A 27794-nucleotide genomic window follows, 5' to 3' on the forward strand; every position below is an offset into this window, starting at 1 on the left:
ATAGGTTCCATTACTTTTTAGATACAAGTAACTCCCACCAACCATTGAAACATTTGGTTGCAATGGAAGAGGTGTTGCAACAGGTTCATGCAAAAAAGTAGGACAAAAAGACACATAAAATTGTTCAAAAATCTAAAAAAAAATAACAAGGCTCATAATATTTCATCGTATTCTACAACTACCTCACCAGCAATCACATGAAAACCAATCAAATAGAGATAGAAAGAAGGGGACAGAACAAAATGCTTCAATTACCTTTGTTCTGAATATATACAACACAAGACAAATAGTTCAAAAATGATAAGATTATGAGGTCCAAGTTACAATATCAAGTTTTTCTCCAGAAGGAGTGATTACAACTAGAGGAACAGCAGCAGTTGAAACTTCAACAAAGTTGGAGCTTGAGCAGCACTTGAAGCTTCGGCCATGTCAGAATATTCAGTGAAAGGTAAAGACACCATATGGAGAACGTTCTAATCATAAAAAAATTATCATGTTAGTGATAGAAAAAGAGATCACAAGATATTGAATAAAACAAAAATTGATGTAATATAATAAAGAAGCTTACAGATTCAACATTGTCTTGTCTTTCTTCCTCTTCACTTTTTCACACTCATCAGTTTCTTGATTCGTGACATTACTGCCTCCACATGATGGATCATACCTCACCGGGTTAACAAAGACCCAGCCATCTCCATTTGATCCTTCCCAGAATGTGTGCTTAATGCTGGTTCTAGATTGAACCTATGAAAAATTGCAAGTGAATCAGGTTATAATAGAAAGAACAAGGCAAACATAGCGATAAGTAAGGGCAAAACATACATTTACAGGGACACCTCCATCGCATATATTAGCATCATGATTATGATCTGAAGTAGAAGTTGTGTTCTCCCGCAGCAACAAAAAAATGTATATGCATATTGTATGATGATTTGCCATGGAAAGAAGACAAAATGGGGAAAACATGTACCACAAGATTAGCTTCTTGATGCATATCAGTGGATACAGCAAGTGGAATCACATAATTTACTCTCTCATCAGGACAAATTGTACCCGATACTGTATCAACAGGACGCCTCAGTTTAGGATCTTCAACATAATTACCTAAATCATCCTCATCATCTAACAATCTAAAAGAAGGTACACTATGACTATTGAAGTAGGGAGTCTTTTTAGTACAAGGTTTCTCAACATGTGCTTTGCCTGCTTAATCAAACAGCAAAAATGATAAAGAAGATTTAAGCTTATAGGTGATAAGAATGAATATTGCACATATCAAATACCAAAATTGTATTAACTCAAACGTGCAATTCACTGCTAACAAATATGCAATCTAGAAATAGATACTAACCAGTATGATCCAAAGTAGGAGGTGCATTTTTAACCAATTTGCATTTTTAACCAATTGATTCTCTTTGGAATGACAGGGATTATCTTTTGACTCTAAGACATGCAAATCACGACCAAAAGAAGTTTCAACATTCTTCACTGCATCTGATTTCACATTGTCTATGGACTGAAAACAAAAAAGAAAAATGGTTAACAAATAACACTAAAAAAGGCTGCTAGATCCAAATGCAAACACTGGTTCCCAGTAACCAAGGGAAAAAAAGGCAAGATATACATCCACCACAGGTGCGCTAATAGAGAAAGGAAGTGTTGTAGATCAAAAAGGGGAAACGGCGAAGAGATGTATAACTTACAATTCCCTTTAATGATATAGATACGGTCTCATGTGCTCGTTCTGCATAAATCTCACTCTGATTAGCAGAATCACTAGGATTTATTCTGTTGGGCTCTTCTTCTACACAAAAATCATGCTGAAACATATGTTTCGTTTGTATCAAAGATTTCATACACGTACTTTTAAAGAGCGGGATAAACCTGGGATGTTGTCAATCTTATCCATTGAGGGTCCAGCAACTGCACTAGTTGTTTCTCCTTCCTGAAAAATGACATACAGATGCAATAAGTCTAGCAACTCCACTAGTTATTTCAATAGCATGAAAAAAGCACTTTAGCTCAAATAAAAGCAGTCATCAAACAAGTTAAGCATTACAAAAAAGAGGCACATCATACCATTGGTAGAGCAGAGGTAGTAACAGGTGGCTAATACTCTAGAGCACGTGCAATGATGATAGAAACATCAAGTATTTCAACACCCTATGACAGTAATATAAAATTGGATTCATGTCAAACACAACACAAATGTTGCAAGGACAGCAAGATTCCTAGCAATTTGGAAATTCTGCTACAGAGATCCACAAAAATTTCATTTCAATGAAAAATCAATTATAGCAGTACCACTATGGTAAACAATTATAGCACAATAGTAAAAAAATTCAAGAGTGAAGTATACTAAGAACTACACTGAATCATACCAACGTACCTCTAGTTGCCTAAATTTCACAAAATACATTATTCAGGGAAATCAATTACAATTGTAATCAATATTAAATACAAAGAAACAAAATCATCATAACAAAAATTTGAATACACAAGGAAAAATCAGAGGAGTGTATTGGCACAAAAAACAAGTAAAAAAGTTCAAGATTTATTAACACAAATCACAAGAGACAATTCTTTTTTATGGAAGGACAAGGACAAATAAGATATGTGTGATGGCACAAATCACAATTAACAAAGTTCAACATGTGTCTTATCACAAATCATAATACATAATTTTTTCCTATGGAAGGACAAGGAAAAAATACTTGAAATGGGCAAACACAAATCACAATATACCTGAGCATCATCATCCTTTCTATAGCTCAAAGGAGATTTGCCAAGACATTGAGATAGACCACGCCGAGTCCTAGAAGCTACACCATTGGTGCTGGGAGATTGTAATGCAATGTTTCTCCTCTTCCTCTTCCTTGTGCCTAAATTTGCACCATAAAACAATCATAAGAGTATGATCAACAGAAACATAGAAAACTCAATGCTGTGTTGAAACAATGTTATAGAACACTTCACCTACCTTCAATTGATGAGTTATTGGAAGGAATAACTTTAGTTGCCTGTGAAACCGCACAATTCTCACTAGTAGAACCATTATATGTACCATGTGAATCAACTCTCTTAGTCACAAAAACTTCGTCATCAACAATGTTAGTAGGACCAGGGATTATGGGATCCACAACCTGCTCATTGACTGTAGTAGTAGCAGGCATTGTGGGAGCCACATCTTCCACAATATTAGTAGTTGAACCAGCAGGCATTGGAATTCTAGCACCATGACCCATTGGTTCATAATCTTCATCACACATTGGGGCTGCATGATCATCAAACATTGGTTGATAATCTTTCTCACTAACATTAGCTGTAGAAGGGATTCTGCCATCAGAGTTCCCAGGCATTGGATCATCATGAACTCCACGACCATGGCGCTCGTACATTTCCTTGAACATTGAGATGACAAGTTTGTCAGGGCTCTAAAACCATTTGCTACGTGATGCTCTTGGAAAATATCACATAGAGCATCTTTATCCTGTCAAATTCATAGTACCCATATCAATCATGTAACCCAACATCCAATACAAAAAGAATCAACAACTAAACATAGATTCACTAAGAAAAAAAGTAAGTTAGGGAATGCTCATCAACATACTGGACAAGGCACCTACTTGTGGAGAAAGGAAATAGCAATCAGTATCCAGAGACTTCCTAAAAGAAGCACAAGCATCATCCAGTAACAATGATTCAGCATAACATGTTTCTTCAATAGATTTCACCTACAAAAAACATATATTATAGTCAGCAAGGGACTCGATAAGCTAAAGATGACCAAAAACAACAAAAAACACTCATAAGACCTCAAACACTTACCGGACGCTTTTCATACTTATCACTAGAAACATAATCATATGAAGAGTAATCTTTGATCATCGAACCTTTCCAACAAAGAATTCTTGGCAATTTTTGGGGGACAGGCTTACGAGATCCAAAGTTAACAAAATCTAGATAAGCCTACAAACAAGTTACAAATACATCAGTAAATAAAATACATGTACACGACAAAGGAATGAGTAGGAAAGAAAAGAGGAATGGGACAAGACTTACTGCAAAGAAGTACCAGCAGCCACCGATTGTCTGTCTTTTCTTTTTCCTGTAGGTCAAAATTGACGACCACAACCATTGAAAAACAAACTTCGACCAGTCCCAATCTTTCACACTTTTCACATCAATCAAAGCTCCTAAGTACTTGGGGCTAGGAAGAGTACTTGAATTTGGGCAGAGAAAACTGAACAAAGCAACAACCATGAAGTACCGGAAGAAGTCATCATCAGACAAATTTCCATGTAACAACCTGTCACCAAAGGTCTTCATGACGGGAAGAGAAGTCTCTTTGATTTCTTTAAGGAATCTGGACTTTACAGAATCATCATAATGCTGGTTGATGTCTTCACCACAAATCAGGATCCTTAAGAACAGGTGGACTGACTGTGCAGAAAAAGGGATGATTTTCCCTCCAATAACTATATCACCACAGTTTAAATCAGCTTGATTGGCGAGCCATTGCGCAAATGCTTTAGGTGCATAGCAACCATCATATTCAAGCAAGATCCCAAACCCATGATCTCTAATAATCTTCTTTTAAGACTCATCCAACTCTCTTACTATGTCTCCAAAATACTTGCTATTACACCTACTGCTTGCCGAAGTTGATGGACTATCACCTATAGTTTCTTTTCCTTTGGCACTGGCTTTATCATTTCTAATATTCTAAAAACCGATGGAAAAAAAGTTTCTAGTTACAAAAAATTAATTCATTAAACATGGTGTCAAAAAAGGCACTTGCTGCTGAATTTACCTTTTCAATATGCATCTGATCTCTAGAACGTTCTAACTTCTTTTTCTTCTTAGGATACTGAGCAAACTAAAAATAACAATATACAAAAAGATTTAAAAATTCAATACAAACAGCTATGCACAAGTAAACAGATAATAGTCCATACATCTTACTACTGCTACTGCTAATGCTGATTAGTTAGTTAGTTCATAAAAAAGTGTCATGGACTGATTGGAGTAAATTAACAACTATATAAATGATATGTTAAGCAGATGCACAAGGCACAGAGAAAGTAACAGAGTAGCATAGGACTAGCATTAATTCTTCAGAAATCATTATATATTAATTGACTCAAGAAGGTTTACATATTTTGACAAAGATGAAGGCGTCACTCATTAAATACCAGTAGTAGCCTCAAAAAACTAAGGGCAAGTCATGACTGAACCAGCTGATACATGGCCTACTTCCATCTCTTAAATTATTTTAACAAACAATAACTGACATTGATCAAAAGTAAAAACTCCTACATAAGAATAAGAACACATACACTTGATATGCACACAAGAATAAGAATAGATACAATTGGTATGCACAAAAAAGTTTCAGAACATACTCCTTTTATTTGTTCAAAAGCATTCACAAGATCAACAGGATCAACATTATCCTCTGACAAATTTGGATCTTGAAAAGGGAATAAGATATATCATTTTATAATATACAACTACATAAAAACAAAAAATCAAGAAAACTTATTACCTTGCCCATATCAAGAGAAACAGAGTTGTTATCTTCGCCAAAGTTGATATCATACTCTTCTTCACTTTGACCATTTGCAAATTCATCATCAGAAGGAAACTCGACATCATCCATTGCTATAAAATAAAAAATAATAAAGGTCAATCATATAGTGTTTGAAAAAAAAAGATGCAAGCTCATTGGATGACTCAACTCCAACCTCACTGTAATAATGAGATGCAGGTGAAGAAAATTGTTCAGCTCAAAAAAAATTATGAAGGACTACTGAAGCAATAACATATTCACAATTAAATTCATACCAGTTCATAGATTACTAAACACAAAAAGACAAACTCAGACCAACTGGAACGTAGAAATGAATGCTCAGTGAAGAACACTGCTGCTAGGAGATAGAGAGAGCAAGCAGACGCCATGTCCTCATATTCACAATTTTAATTTCTGAATAATGTTTCATTTCAAAGCAGTACAAAAAAAACTAAACAGCTCAAATACAGATCGAAAAGAGATCAAGTACACACTTTCAACAACGCACGACGGGGCAGCGTGAGTTTTCCGGACCAATCAAGGCATCGCCAATGAAATCGCCTTGGGCAGGACAGGAGCAAACATGCACTTAACCTGGTTAGAGGCGCATATATATATATATATATATATATATATATATATATATATATATATATATATATATATATATATATATATATATATATATATAGCACATGTTAAACAACAAAATTGCAGAAATCAAACTATGCAATTTACTACTAGTAAATGTACAATGAAGAGATGCATACTAAACATAGCTTTATTGTACGGTATAGCAACACACAGTTCAAAGATATGAGCTCCTACTATCCATATAGCAATGAAACTATCAATCAGAAGGATAAAACTAGTCCAACCAAACTGTAGATTGAAAAATATAATATTGCACCAAGACACAAAAAACCAAAATCACTCCAATCTATAGTACTTCTGAAGCTACGCATAAAATACAGATAGTGTTCACACTGCACTTAACCTACTCCATCACTCTAATCTCCACTCCAATCAATTAGACCAATCGTAATTCTATTTTGACTAAATAGCCTGCTGCCCTGCCTCCACCTTCATAGCAACGAAACAAATAATGACAACTGTCTTCTGAATCATCTCAAAAAGTAAAGCTCTGCAAACAACTGCTCTGAACTAGATTACTTAAACATACATGGAGCAGCAATGTTATAGTTTCTTAAGAATTTTTTAGACATTTCAGAGCAACACAGAAAGACAAACCGTGGTAACACTGACAGCAAATGTGGTCCTCAATAAACGATACCTAAGAACAACCAAAACGAGATCTACCAAGAAGAAATAGATCAGTGATACAATACAGTTATCGACTTGTGCAGAACAATACAGTTACCGTTACAGAGCAGCATGTATGAGACTGAGCCGAACTACAAAAAAAATGAACTCATCGCCAAACAAAACGCACGGACAACAAATGCTGAAACTGAAAGTAGCAGCCATTCCAGATCACTATTTGCTCAGCTCAGCTCTTGGTAACAAGTACTAATCCTAGTCTACCAAGCAGACAAAACCACTGACACATTCACACAACATACTACTTAGCACTACTACTTCCTACAACGTCAATGCTCCGTCAGTAGCTAAGCTACACATCAGTATGCCCAGAACCTGAATTAGATGTTCAGGGACCTTCCACTTCGAGCTACGCTCGTGCAATACGCCCAGAGTATATCCATCAGGAAGCAGCTGGGCAAACACCAATGCCAGATGCACCCACTTCAGACATTGAACAAAGATCAACCAAGCACCCCCAGCCGCCGAGCAAGGAACCACGGCCGCGGACGATCATCTGCCTGCCTGCGAACAATGCCCATGCGCCCCCGCACCCCCAGCCGCAACCAAATCAACAGCCACAACCCCTGCGGCAACCATATCACAACTAAACAAGGGGCCATCGGCACTGGATCCATGGATGACTTTAAATCACCAAGGTACCTACAACGCCAGATGCGGATCCATCGGCGCCTGATTTACCAACTACAGAAGCCAGGGCGGGGCGGGGGTACAGGAAACAGCGCACGGGGGGGGGGGGGGGGGGGGGGGTGTTGACGTGGGAGGCGAAGGCGGAGGCGAGCCATGGGGACTTGAACGGGCGGGCCGGCTACAGCACCTCGCCACGGTGGTCATCGTCGCTGGCGACGCAACGGACACGAGAGGACAACTCGGCGGTAGCGGAATCAACGGTGGTCCAGCGGAATGCGGATCCAGCAAACCCAAACAACGAAGATTCCATGGAATCGAAGGAAGAAAAAGCAAGCAACGAACCTGGGAAGAATCGCCTCTCTGACTAGGGAGAGCGTTGCAGGGAGGAAGACGATGGGGAAATGAGGCAGCCAGACAAGCACGACTCACATTTTGAAACAATACCGAAGGTGCGCCATCCAAATCAGAGAAAGAAACGGACAGACGCAAATACACACACGAAGCCCATCTAACGGCCACAAAAAAACGTGTGCCAACACAACAAAAAATACATGGGTGTGATATAACATTTCTGTTAGGTTTTTGCTCTACATGTAGAAAATGACAGCCCAAAGCAGCAGAGGCATCAAAATACTCTCAACGGCATAATGATGACTTTCAACCTAGCGTGGTATGCGCAGGGACGATGCGAACTCCTGCTCTAGACTGTACTGACGCGTCCCGTCCTGACCAGTCACCGGAACCACGCCCCGGCGCCTATCGCCTCGCCCTGTTTCGCCGGGAGGACGAAACTCGCCGTCTCCTCTCGGTCTCAGAGCAGCAGTGCATCTCTTGAGGAGCTGCAGCCTCACCTCCACGTCCTTCATGGTTGGCCTCGCCTCTCTTCTCAGATCCAGACACTCCTGCGCCAGGCGAGCAAAGCACATGATTGCTTCCTTGCTCGCTTCCTCCAAAATCTGATCATCCACTATGTCCTCGAGAGGTTTCTCCTTCGCCGCGCACAAGTAGTTTGACAGGTTCTGCTTCTCGCCATTCTCCTTCTCGATAATCGGCTTCTTTCTTGTCAGGAGCTCAGCAAGTATCACTCCGAAGCTGTAGACATCGCTCTTGTCAGTTAACTGGCCTGTATAATAATACTCCGGGTCCAGGTAGCCGAAGGTGCCCTGCACGGCGGTGACCAGGTGCGTCTGATCGATCGGGATCAACCTCGACGCGCCAAAGTCTGACACCTTTGCAGTGTAGCTGTCGTTCAGGAGCACGTTCATGGACTTGACATCTCTGTGAAGTACCGACATGGAAGCCGCCGAGTGCAGGTACGTGAGCGCACCGGCAACCTCGGTGGCGATCCTTAGGCGTTCCTCCCATGACAGTGGCAACAGACTGCCATTGTTTCGCTGACCGTGCAGAAGTTCATACAGTGTGCCGTTGGAGATGAACTCGTAGACGAGCAGAGGAACCTCGGACTCAAGGCAGCACCCGTGGAGCTTCACCACGTTTCTGTGGTTGATCTGCGAGAGGACTGCGACCTCGTTGATGAACTCGTCTATCTCTGCGTTAGCCACCAGCTTCGACCTCTTGATAGCAACGACGCGCTGATCCATTAGGATGCCTTTGTAGACCGTACCATGGCCGCCGCGGCCAACCACACGGGCTTGATCGAAGTTATTCGTTGCCTTTTCTAACTCGGCCAGGGAGAATATCTTTGTGCTGTTGCTCGCGTTCTGGTCAGAGGAGATGAGCTGCTCAAGGAGAATGCCTTTGTTCTTGCGGAAGTACCGCCTCCGGAGCCGGTTTTGGATTCCTTTCTTCCATCTTCGGTTGAGAATAACAGCGATTGCTGCAAGAAATAGAAGGCCACCACCAGAACTGATTCCAATGGTGATACCTGCATTGGTTGCGGACTTGTGAGCATATGTCGTTTACAATAAAAAAAAAAGGAGTTGTTATATTTGTTCCAATTTTGAGATGATTTTAGGCAATAATCTTATACAACCAACTAATACAATTAAAAGAACAACTCATAGGAGACATTTCACATTTTTTTTCTATAGTTAAACAATGACAAAATTACCTATTGCTTGAACAACAACAACAAAATCAGGTGCTTGAAATATGGGAGAAGTGCTAAAAAAAGTGAATCCGGTGATCAACAGCGACCTGAATTTGCTCTCGACGGCTTACCTAAAATAGTGCTGGATGCTTTACACTTTCTTGCAGCAGTGTCGAACTCTTTTCCATGCGGACACTCAGTGCAAGAAAAGCTTCCAAGGCTATTCCGGCAGACGCCATGGCAAATGTATTTATCTGGCTGCAAGCACTCGTCAATATCTGCAGATTGCACGTCGTACCATGAGACACAGAAAATAGATAACTATCCAGGAACATGGCAATGACAATTAAGCATTCCTGAAACTTACCTGTGCATCCATCTTCAATATAAGGGTTCCCTTCGAAACCAGAGGAGCATATACATCTGTACCCCACATGCCTGCTCGTCCTGTTGTCCGTGACTTCTATGCACTCGCTATGAGTGCTGACACACATGTACTGGTCCCTGTTCGTCATTGCATCTTCGCAAGTCGAGTTATCCACAGCCCACTTCACCACACCAGACTCTCCAGAGAAGGCGTAGAACGTGCTGTCCCGACCGTCCAGGAAACCGCCTGGGTCAGAGAGCTTCTGAATTCTCAAGATGCCTTGGTCGATGGAAATGTCAGTGACCGCCGACTGGTCAGTCATCTGGAGGATGGGAGGAGTTGGCCCCGGGTTACACGCCAGGTAGAGATGTATCCTTGCGAAGCAGCCCAGCTCCATGCCAAAGGGGAATGGGATATTCACATTCCCGCACCTAGTCGGACAATTCGCCTTCGGCTGTCTTGAACCATAAACTGTTTGAGGTGCAGAAGCAATTTAGACGACCATGCTCAATAGCAATTGGCAACACATTCGAGTGGCGAGAAGAGGCATAGATGGAGAGGAGGATTACCTTGGTTTGGTACGCAGCCATCGACGACGTAGGCGTTGCCGAAGAAACCCTGGGAGCAGTGGCAAACGTAGCCACCAATCGGTGAGTCCTGGCACTCGCTGTTGTTACTGACACAGGCATAGCCAGCCCTGTTCGTCACAGCCAGTGCGCAATTCGGGCGGTCAGGGATGGCCCAGTCCAGCAGAGCTGGGGCGACCTCACCTGCATCAATGCCTTGCTCCAGGTCGCTCGCCCGGAACGTGTACCCGTCTCGGCCAGTGACCAGGAACGTCACCCTGTCTCTGATGACACCCTCGCCCGTGCGCGAGAGGTTGAGGACGAACGCCCTGAGGGGCACACGCACGTCGATGCGGCAGCATCCCACGCCGGCACAGAGCCCGTCCGGCAGCCTCTCCATGACCTGCTCCCCGGCGCAGATCACGGAGCAGTTCCCGACCGCGGCTCCGGTGCCGCTGTCCAGCAGCGCGGCCGCGATGCCACAGCCGACAACGAACAGCGACATGTTCGACGAGCCGGAGATGGCGAACGGCCTGCCGGGGCCCTCCCACGAGGCAGAGTAGTAGGCGGCGGGCACGTTCACGGACCGCATCACGTGGGCGGAGAGCGCGGCGATGGAGCCGCTCGCGGACACCGTCATGTAGTCCACGGTGACGTTGGGGCTGCCGAGCCGGAGCTGGTTGCGGTACGTGTTGGAGTCGCAGGTGAGGTTGAACCCCGGCAGGGAGCAAGCCGGGCCTACGCCGAAAGGGTACGAGATGTCAATCATGCCGCAGCTCGCCGGGCACAAGCCGCTCGCCGCGGCCGCGGCCGCGGCCAGAAACAGCACCACAAGCGCCAGGAGGGTCGCCATGGTCGAGAGAGCCTGCCCCGTGCCGGGTTCTTCTATCGTGTCTTCATTTCGTCTCGTTCGGAGAACACAAATTGGACCGTCTCGAAGGTTGTTTTCCAACACGCCACCTGCTAACTGTATGGATGTACCCCACCATCATGTGATGACTAACATTAGACCATCATCATGTGATGACTAAACATTAGTATTATACATAGTACATAGTAGAATCATAAGACACATCGTTTTCGCTTTCTGGACTTCACTGGTATCGGCGTACCGCTAATCTGCCATACAATTTCGACTGATCCGGTCAATGCATCATGAGGATACTTCTACTACCGAAACATTTCCTCACCATACTGGCACTATAATGAAAATGTGATTTCCTTTTTTCCCCTCAGCATATGGCGGTAAACATTTTTTTTCAATATCATTTGTGCACACAATTCAGTTAAAGAGCTGGACAAGTTTCCCACGACTCAACATTCCCCACTAGCTGACTGAACACAACAGGAGGCACTGACCACTGAGGCAGTGATCTAGTGATTTAGGGGCAATCAGGAGCCAGGACGCTTTTATTCATTCAGTCTGGCAAAAGTGCACATGATCAATTACGAGCAGCAATAGAAATGCCATATGATGCGTGTTTCTCATAGTAAATGAGTAAAACTTTCACAGAGCTCTGGCCCAGCCTCCGCTATTTACCATGAAATGTAATGAAACAAACAATACAGATCCCCCTGAACCTAATGATGTTTTGGTAACTGCAACTAAGAGCACCACCATTACTGAACACCACTCCACCGAGCCCAATCCACGAACTGCATTCCGCCGTAAATATTGTTGGCAAAACGAACACCAACTGTGAAAGCCATAGCAACAGGGGGAACACGCCTTGCGACGGGCGATGCCTCCACTACCCGCTCCAGGCCATTGATGATCTGGTAGCGTGTGTTAGATGATACAGCGAGGAACACACCTACATGTCAACATAGTTTGTCAGTTCTCAGTTAAATTGGACGAACCCAACAAGAGAAACTATACCTTAGATGAGCACACAAATCACAAGGCACGCTGCATAAAATTGCACAAGCTCAGCATGAGCCAAAATGGGAAATTTTTAACATGAACTTTCGTCATCTGAGATTATCTGGTCCAAGATAGTTATGTGAATATTGAATAAAACGTAGTTAAAAATTAAAAGATTAGCCAAGTGCAAGCCATTCAACATTCAGATATGCTTTGCTGTACATTAACTTCAGGATGCCATTTCAGTAGACAACAAACCATACTTGCTATTTGGTAGCAGCCTAGACACTTGGGAGATGTAGTGGTTTAATCCTGCCTGAGGTCCACCTTTCCCTCTTCAAAGTTCTTTCACTGTATCTAGAGTTGCATTTTTTGTGGATCCAAGAATTGATTTAAAGGAACTAAATCTATACAGTGAAGAAAAAGGGACACTGATACTCTACCAAGAGAACTAATTAAAGATTGATACGCATGTTATTAGCAGTTAGTTTATTAATCTTTAATTCTATTGTTAGAGTATTAGTGTCCCTTTTTCTTGATTGTCTGGGTTTTGATACCTTTGAATCAACTATTTGATCATCAAAAGTTCAACTCCATATATAAGATCAGTGAAAAGAACCTTCAAGAGAGCATGGTGGACCTCAGGCAACACTACCACTACATCTCCCAACAGTCTCGGCAGCTAACTTAGTCGCTTCCTATGTCGGAGATGTTATTTTTTCATTAGTACTTAGAATTGATTCACCATTTGAATATGATATGATGTAGAAAAATCATCAGGTGAATTTAACAGTGGAATGTCAAATAGCCAAAAATCATTCTCAGACCAAGTAAAAGTGATAACGAAGGGGAAACAAATAATAAGCTTACCCCACAGAGCTGCACTTTTAATAAGCGGTGGAACAGGAATATCTTCATCTGATTTTTTTACACTCCTGGACAAGGAACGGACATCAGTACACAAGACAAGACAAGACAAGACAGCAGGGAAAAAATAGACAAAGATATTAATCAACATTACTGAGCATGAGTGAAACACATAGACATGATAATAATAAGAAACCTATAAATCTATGTGCAAAATAATACAACATTGTGATAGGATCAACAAGAAACCAAACTGGGAAGCAAGCAACTATGAACTTTGTCATTTATTATGTAATAGCAAAAAGAGATTTTGATGTGCAGATGCACGAATAACGGTACGCTGTTACCTTTTGGCAGTCATTATCATATTAGCAATTCCTTGACCAATTATGCCACAGACAAATCCAACTGAACCATACAACACACCCTGCAATTTAAACGGTTATACCAGTACAATTTGTACAAACGTCATGGCAATGCTCCTGTAGTTCGAACTAACAATCATACATGGCTCAAAATTGGGAGTATCTTTGCCACGTAAGGTTCATTACCTTGTAAAAGTATGTTCCAATTCTTTGCTGGACTGTAAATCTGCAGCCTGGTCTTTCAGCTTCAAAAACACTGCAGTTTTAAAATCTTAGTGTCATACAGAAATAGATTTTTTTTAATTCAAAGCTCTATTGCTAGTTTAGCAACATCTCCGTTCTCTTTCAATTTCATAGATGAAAAAATGGTCATGCGAGTGATATATACAAGTTAAACAGACTTTCAAATTCAATTATTTTTCATGGTGTGGTACAAATCTCCATAGACAAGAACTGGAAATGAAATTTCACCTGCTTGGCAAAGATCCAGCCATCCTGCTGAATCTTCCAAAGAGCCCCGTTGAAGCAGATGGCTTCCCAATTCTCACATATGGAGCCAGCAGCCCCACAAGTGCAATATCAACTGCTACACCAACAAGAAGGTCAGCAGCGTACAGTTCAAACTCCGCCCAGAAATCCTTTCCCCTCTTCTGCGCCTCTGCAAATGTCGCGCAGCAAGAGTCGATCACAATCTGCATTCAACCCATAACGCAATTGTTAGTAACAGCAGAACTACTATCTTCTGACCACTTGAAAAAATAACTGACCAATCGCACCCACCTCGGTGCCAACTTTGAAGAGGAACGACGGGTCGGCGAGCATCCGGTTGCGGAGCATCGAGAAGGCGCGGATCATCGCGCCTAGCGGCCACGGTGCGGCCTACGCAGATCAACATCAAAGGAATGAGGAAAAACGGCCACGTTCACATCTTCCAGACAAATTCCCGGAAATTCGAGGACCTGCAGATCGAAGTAGCGGAGCAAGAGGACTTCCCGGATGCCGGCGTCCTTGGCCGCTTCCATCATGTCGCCCGGGAGCGCAGCGCCGCGCGCCGCGGCGAGGCGCAGCACCTCATCGAAGCCGAGCAGCGGGCCGAACTCCGCCTCCTCGTAGTCGTCGTCATCCTCGCCACCCCCGCCGCCGCCTCCATCCTTGGCTCCATTTCCGCCGGAGTCATCCCCGCGGTTCCCGGCGCCCGATCCGTCCCCGGCGGCGGCGCGAGGGATGTGCGGCGCGGAGCAGGAGAGCGCATGCGGTTTGGGGAGCAGGGAGACGGGCTTGAGCGAGAGGTGGAGAGGCCTTGGCTCGTTAAAACCGTTGGAAGAAGGCCTGGAGGAGGAGGAGGAGGAGGAGGCGGCGGCGGCGACGGACGAGGAGGTGGCGAAGGCCATAGTGGACAGACGGCGGCAGTGCGCGGAAGGGCTGTAGGTTTTTGAGTTTTGACTGTTCTAGCCCTTTTTGCTATTTCTTCCGTTTTCCTTTTCAAATGATTATACTAACTACATACACACACACACAAAGAAAACATCCAGAAAGTTTGACAGATTTTCTTGGCCTCGTGTCACATGAGCTGCGTTACGTTTGTCGGATTCGATAGCGATTTGTGCTTGACTGGTTGTAATCGGTAAAGATAGCGATTTGTGCAACATGACCGGTGCTAATCAGTAAAGATAATGCTTCCCTCAGTTTTTTTTAAAATTATGACCATTAATTTTTTTTAAATTATATAAGTTAACAACATAAGACTTATGTTTTAGATTCTCTATGAAAAATACTTTCATAATATAATATAGTTTATATGTTGTGAAAACATCTAGATTTTTAAATTAATAGTTAAAGTTAGAAATATTTGTCTTAGGAGTTAGGACAAACCTAATACAATATGTAAATACAAACAGAGCGGATATGAGATAGACCTCATAAAAAAAATACAGAGATACTATAGTGTAACAAAAAAATATAAAGAGATATTCCTACTATATATTCAATTGGGTAGTAATCAAACGCACTATTTATTTTTCTTTCTTTCTTTCTTATATAAAAATATTAAGTTTATCACTTTAGATTTTACATCTAATGATCTAATGCATCTTGTTGATGATTATCGAGCCTTTTTCTTGTGTGTTATTATAAAAGATGCTCCAGGTCTACGTGCCACTAAAAAGTTCAATTGGGCTCGCTCGCGGCGGCGACGGTGAGGCCTGACGGGGAGCTCTAGAAGCAGCAGGACTGCGCGTCCTCCACCTCGCCGCCTCCATTACCGCCTCACCGGCATTGAGCCGTGCCACCCCGTCCTGAGCCGCCGGCGGACCGCGCGCCGCAACCCGGAGTTCCGCACCTACGCTGCGAGCGCCCTCCGTAGCCGCGGCCGTCTCCACCGTGGTTGTGCTGCGCTTGCAGGCTCGGGCTCCAGCGAACGCCCGCGGGCTCGGGCAGCGCGCCGTGCGGCGCTCGGCGGAGGCCGGAGGGCACGACGGCTCTCCCAGCCTAGATCCCGGCGGGCGGCAGGTGGCTTCCCCAGGCGATGCCTCCTGTTAGTTGATCTCCTCCAATAGGCCCAACGGCCTATTAGGCCCTTGTCTCTGCTCCCTGATCGGGGGAGCCCAACCCTAATTCGGTTGGTGGGCCCCTGTCGCACAGCACACATAAAAGGAGGGTGGAGATGAGGGCTCGGAGAACGAGGTTGAACGGAGCCGCCACCCACCTATAGAGAATACCCTAAACCGATCCAAAGAGCTGCTGCCAGTGACGGGATGTGCCCCACCGACTCCGCCGTCGCCCCTACAGGATCACTACCGTACCACTACGGTTCACCACAGCGCCACTGGGTCTACACCGGGCCACTGGTGATCGTCTCCACGGCGATGGACGCCTACTACACCGACGGCATCGGCGTCTACTCTTGCCAATGCGCTGAACAGAGAAGGTGAGGAGCCTTCCCACCTCTATGGGTTACACAGAGGTACGAATCTACGTTCCTAACAATGGTATCAAAGTCGGTTGCCTCTGTGTAATCCCTAACCCTAACCGGGTAAAAGAAAATGAAAAGAGACCGGAGGTGGCGGAAGTCACTAACTGTCGGTCATGCCGCACCAACGTCTTCACCGGCGCGCGGCAAGAAAGAACAGATCCGTGTTCGGATCAGAGAAGAAGTAAAGAAAGGGGAAAAGGATCTCAAGAACCCTAACCCTAACCCGCGCAGAAAGCTCGGGGAAGAAGAAGAGAAAAGAACCGAACACTTCCTTTCGGATCTAAAAACAAAAGGGGTTCATGAACCCTAAACCCGTAAAAGCCTTCAACGGGGAAGAGAAACAGTACCTAGAAAGTATCCCCATCTCGATCTTGAATCCAAAAGAGAAGAAATCAAAGAAAAGAAAGGAAGGAAAGAGAAGAACAGGGGTCGGCACACGAACCCTAACCCTAATCCCCACCTTCGGTTCGGAAAACAGAGATCAATCCAAATCGGAGAAAGGAAAAGGGGAAGAAGGGGAAGGAATCAGTCTCGAGGAAGAACCCTAGCATCTCGATCTCAAATCAAACAAAAAGAAAACACGGATCGGGTTCAACGGAACCCTAACCCTAGATCTCCTTTTTGGGTGAACAAGCGAAAAGAAAAGAAAGAAGATACAAATCAAATCCGAAAGGGAAAAAGAAAGGGAAAAGAACGGAAAAACCTCGCCGGGCGTCGGGAAAACCCTTCGCCGACGCGGGAGAAGAAGACCGAGCCGGGCTCGCTGCTCGCCGGGCTCGGCCAAGGGGTCACCGCGGCCAGGCCGCTCGACGATGGTGTGCTCACCCGCTGGGGAGCGCGCACGCCGGCGAGGGGGCCGGCGGCGATGCCATGGTCGCCTTCGCTCGCTCTCAGTCGCTCGTTGTGCTCGCTGCGCTGAGGTAGAGAGAGGAGAGAGCGGCGAAGAAGAGAGAGGAAGCAGCCGAAAGAATGAGCTAGGGTTTTGCTCACGGGCGCGCGGCGTCGCTTTTATACGAGCGAGATGCGCGCTCGGCCGTCGGATGTGAATGGATGGCCGAGATTGAATGGGCCAAATCGCGGCCCAGGCGGGCGAGCAGGCGCGTGGGACTTTACCGACCCAGGCCCAGGTTGCGGCCTAGGTGCGGCCTGTGCACGCGGAAAGAAATGGGCCGAGCCGTTTCTACGGTTTTTGGGCCGAAACAGTAAAGTTTGAGTCCAGTTTTGCATTTTTTCTTTTTCCAGAAAATTGAAAAATGCAAATTGGCTCAAAAGAAAAATAGAAAAGTAATTTTTCCCTGTGGGTAAAATTCAAGAAATTGAGTGAAAAATTTTCCGCTGCTAAAGAAAAAGTATATTCTCTAGTGATTTTGAATCGACGTGATATTTAACTGGAGAAAAGAAAAGTTTTTCCAGTAAATCTTTATTTCCTAGAAATTGATTAATGGATTAAAGAAAATCAAAAATACAATTTTCCCTGTGGGTAAAATTCAAGGAAAAGAGAATTTTTCCACAGCCAAAGTAAAGTTGTTGATTCTCCAATTATTTTGAACCAATGTGGTATTTAATTGGAGAAAAAGAGATTTTTTCCGCTGCTAAAGAAATTGTTGATTCTCTAGTTATTTTGAACCAATGTGGTATTTAATTGGAGAAAAAGAGTTTTGATATGATATGATGTTGTTATTTTCTGACCAACGTTGTTAATAACAATATCGTAATTTTAATGATTTATGCATTGATTGTACTTCTGCCCAACGGTGATGTAGAATTAGTGTATAAGAAAAGTTGATAATGTTAATGATTTATGCATTATTTCTACTTCTGCCCAACGGTGATGTAGAATTAGTGTATAAGAAAAGTTGATAATGTTAATGATTTATGCATTAATTCTATTTCTGCCCAACGGTGATGTAGAATTAGTGTATAAGAATAATTATATGTTTTGATTTTGACTAACGTTGGAATCAAGGCATGCAAATGGTGTTATTTTATGTTAAAAAAGTTTTGACCTGGTTTTCATCTTGTCTAAGGTGGACTGGGTAGTCACCTCGCCGTGTTCCACTGAGTTTGTGGCACCGGTGAGGGAGACAAAAGAAAATGATGCCACTTGGACAACTAAAGAAAGGGATTTTGAATCCCAAAAGATATCCTATGGCTTTTGAGCATAGGAAGTGGGTTACTGCAAACAAGAAATGTTTTGCTATGATAAAAAACATTATTGAACCTGCAATTGTGGGCTCAATCCTATAATGTGACATGATCACCGAGTACCTCGATAGAATAAAGAGTCAGTTCACTGGCACTTCAAAGACATATGCTACTCAGCTAATAAAGCAGCTGGTGACAGAGTGTTACTCTAGAAATGGTGGCATAAGAGAGCTCACGATGCGTTGTCGAAATTATGGCACTATCGTTCAAGCCATATTTCAAGGGGGAGAATAGAAAGACCAGTTAAGAATGATATTCTTTCTCCATTAGAGCTCTCAGATTAAGAACAATGCAGAGAATGCATAAAAGGAAAGTATATAAAGAAAGATGACAAACGAAGCACAGGAATTTTATAGATTATCCACACTGACATCTGTGGTCGGTTTTCTTGTAAAGAGTGTGGATGGTTATGATTCGTTCATAACGTTCACATATGAGTACTTCCATATGGCTATATTTATCCAATCAAAGAAAGGAAAGATATACTAGATAAATTCAAGATATTAAAGATTAAGATAGTCAGGTCTAACCGTGGGGGAGTACTGCGGTCGGCATACCCTAAAAGAATGGCATAGTATCCCAGTATTCTATACCGGGTGAACCTTAGCAGAATAGAGTAGCTAAAAGAATCAATCGTACCCTGATGGATATGGTGGGCAGTATGATAAGTTACTCCATCTTACAATTGAGCCTGTGGATGGAGGTGTTAAAAACCCCATTCATATTCTCAAAAGAGTACCAAGTAAATCGGTGCCCAAAACACCATATGAGTTGTGGATAGAAAGTGTACCCTCACTAAACCACTTGCGTGTGTATGGGGGAGCCCTGCTGAGGCTAAAGTATTTAACACAAACATTGGGAAGTTAGATCCAAAAACAGTAAGGTGCCATTTCATTGGCAACACAGAAAAGTCAAAAGGTTTTCGTTTTCCACTGTCTAGAGAGACATACAAAGTTTATGGAAACGAGACATGTTGTCTTCGTAGAGGATGAATTGATGAGGGGAGCATGGTAGCTCGAGAAATTGACCTTGAAAAGAAGCGGGTGTATGTGCCCACTCTAATGATTCATGAGCCAATGTTCTCACTACCTGCTGGTGCTACACCAATAGTGCAAGATACTATAGTGTCAGCACCTGTTGTTATTCCAACTGTGGCAACAATGAATGAAAATGAGGAACCTGTTCTTCAGGATCCTATAAGAACCTATTGCCACACATGAGGGGGAGCAACAGCAGCCTCAAACAGAAGATGTGCCAAATGTGAAGGCCCCCTAGAAGGTCTCAAAGAGTTAGAAAATCAGCTATTTCTGCTGATTATGAAGTGTATAACACTAAGGAATTTCAATTGAAGGATGATCCCATCTCATTTGAAGAAGCCATGAGAAGTGATCATTCATCAAAGTGGATTGAGGCCATGGAAGATGAAATAAAATAGATAAATGTCAATAAAGTTTGGGATTTAGAAATAATTCCTAAAAGAGTCAAAACAGTAGGCTATAAATGGGTCTACAAGACTAAACATGACTCTCAAGGAAATATAGAGACATATAAAGTGTGACTTGTGGCAAAAGGCTTTATGCAAAGAGAAGGGATTGGTTACAATGAGACCTTTTCTCCAGTCTCATGTAAAGTTTCCTTCAGAATCATAATGGCATTAGTGGCACATTACGATTGAGAATTACATCAGATGGTGAAAGGTCGAGATGGCGACTAGAGGGGGGTGAATATTCTTTTCTAAAACTTAATCGCGTCGGCTAACCGATACAAATGCGGAATTAAAACTATCGGTCTAGCCAAGACTATACCCCACTATATATGTTCACTAGCACCTTGCAAAGATAACAATTATGCAATAAAGGTGCCGGGCTAGTTAGAGCTCTCCTAAACAATTCTAGGAGCAAGGTTACACAAACCTATGCCACTAGTATTTTAAGCAACAAGAGAGCTCCTACACATGCTAGTAAGCAAAAGCACAAAGCTAACAAAGCTCACTAGCAATGCTCAATAATAAGGCAACCAATGCCTAATTAGAGAGCGCAAATACTTAGCTATACAAACTAAGCAATGTGACTAACAAGGTCACTAAAACCAAATTAGCCACGCAAGGGAGCTACTTCTATGCTACACAAGCAAGAAGGTAATTAGCAAGCTACACAAGCTATCTAATTACAAGAGCAACTACACAAGCTTAATATGTATAAAAGTAATTGCAAGCTTATGTAATGGGGATGCAAACCAACGGGAAGAACAAGGTTGACACGATGATTTTTCTCCCGAGGTTCATGTGTTTGCTAACACGCTAGTCCCCGTTGTGTCGACCGCTCACTTGGTGGTTCGGCGGCTAATTAGCATCACCCGCTAAGCCCACACGTCGGGCGCTGCAAGAACCTACCCCTTGAGTGAGGGTAGCTCAATGACACACTTTACTAGAGTTGCTCTTCGCGGCTCCCGCGGGACGAGCACAATGCCCCTCACAAGCACTTCTCCGGAGCGCCGCACAAGCTTCTTGCGCGCTTTGACGGAGACCACCACCAAGCCGCCTAGGAGGTGGCAACCTCCAAGAGTAACAAGCACCACCGGCTTGCAACTCGATCACCTAGTGCCACTCGATGCAACCTCACGATGCAATCGCACTAGAATCGCTCACTCACACAATCGAATAATCACTATCAAGTATATGTGTGATGGAGGGCTCCCAAGCACTCACGAGCATGGACACTAAGTCCCCTTAGGTGCTCAACACTAGCCATGGCCGAAGGCCACTTCTATTTATAGCCCCAAGGGCTAAACTAGCCGTTACCCTTTCACTGGGCAAAAATCGGGCCTACCGGACGCTGGACCTCAGCGTCCGATCGCCCGTAGATGGCCATGTGTCCCGATTCCAACGGTCACTTGACCTGACCGGACACAGCAGCTTCAATTGACCGGACGCAGAAACCTCAGCGTCCGGTCGTTTCCAGTAAGCTCCCCGAGGCGTATTACTTCGACCGGACGCGTCTGGTCCACCTTGACTGGACACAGACCAGCGTCCGGTGCAATACCCTTGGTACTATGCAGACCCGTTAGTTTGACCGGATGCACGCTGCCAGGGTCTGGTGCTTTCAGACCCAGCGTCCGGTCAGTTGACCGACGCCAGCGTCTTCACGATCAACTCGTTTTCACTTCTAACTTCTTCACCCTTGCTCCAATGTGCCAACCACAAGAATTTGCATCCGGCGCAATAGAAAATAGGTATTCCATTTTCCCGAAAGCACCGAATCCGAGAGGGACCCAAACCCATCTCAACCCTGCAAACACCACCTCCTTTGTAGATGTGCCAACACCACCAAGTGTACACCACCATGTGTATGTGTGTTAGCTTTTCACAATCATTTCCCAAAGGATGTTAGCCACTCAACTTGCCACGCCACTCAATCCTAGCGACGATGCAAAGTTAGATCACTCGAGTGGCACTAGATGACCGATATGCAAACAAGTTTGCTCCTCTTGATAGTACGACCATCTATTCTAAACCTGGTCATAAACTTCTCTACACACCTATGACCGGTGAAATGAAATGCCCTAGGTTATACCTTTGCCTTGCGCATTCCATTCCATCTCCTCCAATGTCGATGCAACACATGCACCAACACGATCAATAATGATATGATCCACTTCATATCATCACATGATCATATTGGTTCATCAATCTTGACTTTACTTGCTCTTCACCGTTGCTATCGTCCATCGGCGCCAAGTCTTGCTCAAGCTTCACCGCCACGCGGTCCATCACTCCAAAGCCTTCGACTTGCCCTTCACGCTTGCAACCGGTCCATCAAGCCAAGTCTTGTCTTGATTTTCTCCACCTTGATCACATGACTCAATGTCATGTCTCATGTGCATTTAAGCTCCTTCATCATCACATGTGTGAGCTTTGCAACATCTCCAAGCCATTTTCACCTTCATGGCATATGTTGCTCACACACATGTACCTGTGGACTAATCACATGTGTATCTCACATAAACACAATTAGTCCACCTAGGTTGTCACTCAATTACCAAAAACAAACAAGGACCTTTCAGATGGATGTAAAGACAGCATTTCTCAATGGAGACTTGGAGGAAAATGTTTACATGGCACAACCGAAAGGTTTTGTCATGGAAGGAAAAGAACAAATAGGATGCCACCTAAAGAAATCCATTTATGGATTAAAGCAAGCTTCAAGACAGTGATACTTGAAGTTTGAATAGTCAATAAAGAATTTTGGGTTTTAAAAGAGAATGTAGAGGACAATTGTGTCTATGCAAAGTTTGAGAATGGGAAGTTTGTCTTTCTTGTCCTGTATATGGATGATATCTTACTTGCTAGTAGTGATGTCAGTCTACTACAGGAGACAAAGAAGTTTTGTCCTCAAAACTTGATATGAAAGATCTTGAGGAAGCCTCGTTCGTTCTAGGGATCGAGATTCACCGAGATAGAAGAAAAATGGTATAATGACTGTCACAAAAGGCATACATGAAAAAGATCTTAAAGAAATTCAGTATGCACAAATGTAGTCCCTCACCTACTCCTATAGTCAAGGGCGACAGATATGGGGATTTTAAATGCCCTAGGAACCAATATGAGCTCAATCGATAAAGTGAAAGTGGTTCCATATGCTTCAGCTGTCTGAAGCTTGCAACATGCTGAAGTTTGTACGTGCCCTAACTTGGCATTTGTTACCGGGTTTTACTTGGCAGATTCCAGAGCAATTCTAGAATAGAACACTGAAATTAGTAAGGAAAGTCTTGCATTATTTGCAAGGAACGAAAGGCCTCATGATGACATATAGAAGATTTGATTTACTCCACATGGTGGGATATTCAGATTCTGATTATGCGAGAGTGAATGCATATCCAGACGTGGATTTTCTATCATCTCGCAAAGGGGAGCTATTTCATGGAAAAGCTCAAAGCAAACTATTACTACATCGTCCACAATGTATGACAGTTTATAGCGTGTTATGAGGCAACGGGCAGGTAAACTGACTAAAGAAGTTCATACCTGATTTGAAGGTGGTTGACGACATCTATAGACCACTTAAAGTAATACTACGATTATAATCTGGTAGTATATGATGCTCACAACATAAGTCAAGTGGTGCTGCCAAACACATTGACATAGAGTATTATGTTGTAAAAGATAAAGTCCGGGATCAAGTCATAAGTCTTGAGCATATAAGTACAGAAAGGATGCTCGTGGATCCGCTTACAAAAGGCTTACCACCCAACATGTTCAGAGGACATGGTGTTCAGAGAACATATAGCTAGCATGGGTTTAAGAGAAAGCCTATAAAATTCCTGGACAAAAGAAGGCCCAAAAATAAGTATCTATTTCAGAACAGAGTAGTGAGTTGTAGCTGTTAAGTCTATCGGCAATGGACCATGACGATGAGACATGCTCTATGAGCTAATCTATAATGAAATGAACAAAAGTAAATGATATGAAAGTGAAAGATAGAATGAGATCAAGAGGGAGAATGTTAGTTGATCTCCTCCAATAGGCCCAACGGCCTATTGGGCCCTTGCCTCTGCTCCCTGATCGAGGGAGCCCAACCCTAATCCGGTTGGTGGGCCCCTGTCGCACAGCACACATAAAAGGAAGGTGGGGATGAGGGCTCAGAGAACGAGGTTGAACGGAGCCACCACCCACCTACAGAGAATACCCAAAACCGATCCAAAGAGCTGCTGCCAGCGACGGGATGTGCCCCACCGACTCCGCCGTCGCCCCTATAGGATCACTACTGTACCACTACGATTCACCACAGCGCCACTGGGTCTACACCAGGCCATTGGTGATCGTCTCCACGGCGATGGACGCCTACTACACCGACGGCATCGGCGTCTACGCTTGCCGATGCGCTGAACAGAGAAGGTGAGGAGCCTTCCCACCTCTACGGGTTACACAGAGGTACGAATCTACATTCCTAACACCTCCTGCTTGGCGAAGGGAAGCGCGGCGATGGCGAGGAGATCGCGGAGCTTGCGAGCGTTCGCTACGAGCTCTGCTCATCGACGGCATGGCGTGAGGGCGCGCAACCGGTGGTAGGGCACGCAGCCAGGACGGGGTGTGCGGGGGCGCGTCCGGTGGCGGGTCACGGCCGCCGCCGCGCGCTCCTTGTTCCTCGCGGTAGCGTGCTCGGTGGCGTCCGTGGCTCCACGAGGAAAAAGTAGACGGCGCGCGATGCTGGTGAGGATGGGCTCGGGCGAGGCTCGACATGGACGAAGCTGAGCACGACGTCACGATGGCGCGGTCGTAGCTCTGAGAGGCGAGGCGCGTCCGCGGGGTCATGGCTCGATGAAGAGGAAGGCGCGGTGGTGTCAAGCGCCGGACGGGGGTGGTCTGGTGGCGTCAGGGATGGCAAGGCCATGACGAGGCTCGGCGTCGGCAGCTCGTCACGGCGTTGGGGTGGAGCAGGCCGTGTCCGCGCTCGATGTCGGCGGCGGCCAGTCGGAGTTCCGGGTGGCGCGGTTACACGGGCGCGTCCGCGCGGCAAGGGAGACCGGCAGCGCACGATCCTCGACGCGGCGAGACTCTGCCGCCTCGGTGGTGCTCGTCCGCTGGGGACTCGATGTCGAGGGCTGGAAGAGCAATGGGCTGCGGGGTCCGGCGCTCGAGTGCAGAGGCAGCTGCCATGTGCAGTGGTGGCGGCGCCCGGGCCAACTCCACCCCGCCCATGGAGATCGCGCTGGAGGCTGGAGGAGGCGGGCGGCGAGATGGGTCAGGGGCGGTCGGAGCCCCCGCCGTCGCCAGGGGAGCGCTGCCATGGGCGAGTCGCTCCGCCCAAGGGCCTCGGCCACGTTCGCGCCCGTGCCCTACGGCTCTCCCTTCCTCACGTGCTCCCACTCAGATGCGCAGGGCGCGACGCCGCCACCATTGCCGGCCGAGCCGAGCTTGCCGCTGCCAGTTCCTCCACCTCTGCCACGCATGCACCTCCCCTGTGCCTAGCAGCCATCACCACTGCCCTCGTGTCATCTTCTCAGTCCCCTGCTTGCCGTCGCAAAGGCCAGGACCGTCGAGGACTGCCAGGCACTTGGGCCATGCCCGCCAGACGCCTGGCATCTCACGGCGCACCCTCCCATCGCCGGTCGTCCTCCACCCCAGCTGGCCTCACCCTCGATCTCCCAGCTCCACACTGCCGCTCCATTCCGTTCTTCCCTCTCTTCTTCCCCAATCGTCACAAAGCAGAGAAGGGCGACAGCCAGGTCGATTTCGCTCGGCGGCGCTAGGGCCCGCCAGGCCTTGCGGGCGCGCGTGGGAGCGCTTGGCTACACCGGCAAGGGCCTGTGGCGGACGAGCCGCGCACACAGGCAGGGGCGCGACGGTTGCTCTGGCAGCAGCTCGTCGGTGGAATCGGTGGCGCGGCGGCGGAGCGAGTGGTTGCTTGCCGGCCACGGGAGAGAGAAGAGAGACCTCGTGCTGCAGTGCTTGCCGGCCACAGGAGAGAGGATAGAGAGCAGAGACTAGGGCATTTTGGACGTTTTCTCTGACCGGACCCACACGTCAGGGCTGTTAAACGGCAAAAAATAGACGGGAGGCAGACGGAATGGTTTAGAAAAAAAATAGTAAAGTGTCATGACACTAAGGTGCGTTTGAATTTTTTAATGGCATGTAAGCCCAGAACATCTTTTATAATGACATACATGAAAAGGCTCGTGATTATTGATCTGACGGGTGGAGCTGGACAAGAAGAGAAGTAGCGTCGGCAAAAAAAAAACAAATTGTATATTTTTGCAATATTCATTGTTATATATAATGTGTCAAGTTTTATTAGCAATTATTATCGGCGTGCAAACTGCAAGTCTCTGAACGGAGATGTCAATGGCCGAACAGTGCAGCAAATAGGCCATGTAATTGGGCCTACACCAGGCCTTAATCGGAAAAAATAAATCGGAGATCACTGAAAGTGAAATGCTCTTCCTAAAGGCCTAAATTTCACTAGAGAACTCATTTTTTCTATTAGCACTTCCTGGAGATTAAGATAAGAGATGTTAATGATGTTCAAAAAAGAAAAAGATAAGAGATCTTACTCAACGAAGGGGCTTACTCCTGGAAATCCATTTACAGAAAGAATTATCTTTTGGATCTTGTTGTTAGAGAAGATGCCGAATAGGTATCGAACCTTTTGTCTGTAGCGCTACCTTATATTTTAGGTGTTGTTGTTAGAGATAGCCTAATACTTCCTACCAACACAAATATTAAATGGACAAGGGTACAACATCTATGAACCGTAAACCAATGGTGGACACTACAGCTAAACAATCTATTATGATCCTGTTCGCTTCTCTTATAATCCGTCTTTTTCAGTCGGAATAGTATTTTTCTCTCACAACAAATCAGCCGGAATAGTGTTTTGGCTTATTTTTTCAGCGAAGCGAACGGAGCCATTATCTCCAATGATACTATTGTCTCCTTCAACAATACATCAACAGTGGACTCCATGCATTTTCTTTTAGGTCTATGCAGTAGCCACATCTTGCACCCCCCTACCCTGCAAGAACGATCAATAACATATGGGCTCCGTTCGCTTGGGGGAATTTTGGAAAAATCTGAAGGAATCTGGATGAATCTGGAGGAATTTGTGAGAGGAAAATACTGTTTCGGATGAAAAAAGAAGCAGATCCAACCAGATTTAAGGGCACGTGAACAGGGCCATGGTAAACTTCTCTCTTTGCTCTACTTTCTTATAAGCACCAGAGAGGCAGATATAGCATTCAGTAGCGCACCCTATTGTCGCTATATCTAAATAAAAACCCAGCATATTCTCTAAGATCCAAACAAAGCATGTTTACCTTCATTTTCAGATGTAGCAAAATATAAACTTATTTGGTACAGCAATGCAAAGAATGGAGTGAAAAAGTACCCCTTATGAGGTTCGATTTAAGGAAACTGAAAAAAGTGCTATTGACTTAAGGAGCTCGAAGACAGAACGTAACCAAACTCCATGAAGACACATCCGTAGTTGCATGAAAGCATC

General features: G+C 44.8%; 1 protein-coding gene and 1 pseudogene across 2 annotated transcripts; both read right to left on the minus strand.

The window, feature by feature from the left end:
* Positions 1–229: 229 nt before the first annotated feature.
* Positions 230–7929, minus strand: LOC136491053 (uncharacterized). 2 transcript variants are annotated; one of them, XM_066487260.1, is made up of 15 exons: positions 7886–7929; positions 6067–6166; positions 5549–5664; positions 4814–4879; positions 4063–4725; positions 3829–3969; positions 3627–3734; positions 2981–3401; positions 2746–2882; positions 1885–1945; positions 1704–1804; positions 1352–1516; positions 823–1203; positions 569–744; positions 230–473 (listed from the first exon to the last, which is right to left on the minus strand). In XM_066487260.1, exons 5-13 carry the CDS (start codon positions 4327–4329, stop codon positions 1123–1125), a joined length of 1482 nt encoding a protein of 493 aa, XP_066343357.1. In that variant the 5' UTR covers positions 4330–4725; positions 4814–4879; positions 5549–5664; positions 6067–6166; positions 7886–7929; the 3' UTR covers positions 230–473; positions 569–744; positions 823–1122. The 2 variants fall into 2 exon arrangements, with proteins under 2 accessions (XP_066343357.1, XP_066343358.1); XM_066487261.1 differs by lacking the exons at positions 230–473; positions 569–744; positions 823–1203 and having other exon boundaries at positions 1377–1516; positions 1704–1744; positions 1865–1945; positions 7886–7928.
* A 76-nt stretch (positions 7930–8005) lies between these two features.
* Positions 8006–15108, minus strand: LOC136491074 (wall-associated receptor kinase-like 1; annotated as a pseudogene).
* Positions 15109–27794: the final 12686 nt, after the last annotated feature.

The sequence above is a fragment of the Miscanthus floridulus genome, chromosome 11 (assembly GCF_019320115.1).
Source record: "Miscanthus floridulus cultivar M001 chromosome 11, ASM1932011v1, whole genome shotgun sequence".
NCBI classification, from domain to species: domain Eukaryota; kingdom Viridiplantae; phylum Streptophyta; class Magnoliopsida; order Poales; family Poaceae; genus Miscanthus; species Miscanthus floridulus.

Coding starts and splice junctions, on each gene's coding strand:
- LOC136491053 (XM_066487260.1), bottom strand. CDS start 4,329: ATGAAGACCTTTGGTGACAGGTTGTTACATGGAAATTTGTCTGATGAT. Junction 2,883..2,980: donor CAATAACTCATCAATTGAAG/GTAGGTGAAGTG, acceptor GTGCAAATTTAG/GCACAAGGAAGAGGAAGAGG. Junction 1,805..1,884: donor TAAGATTGACAACATCCCAG/GTTTATCCCGCT, acceptor ATTTTTGTGTAG/AAGAAGAGCCCAACAGAATA.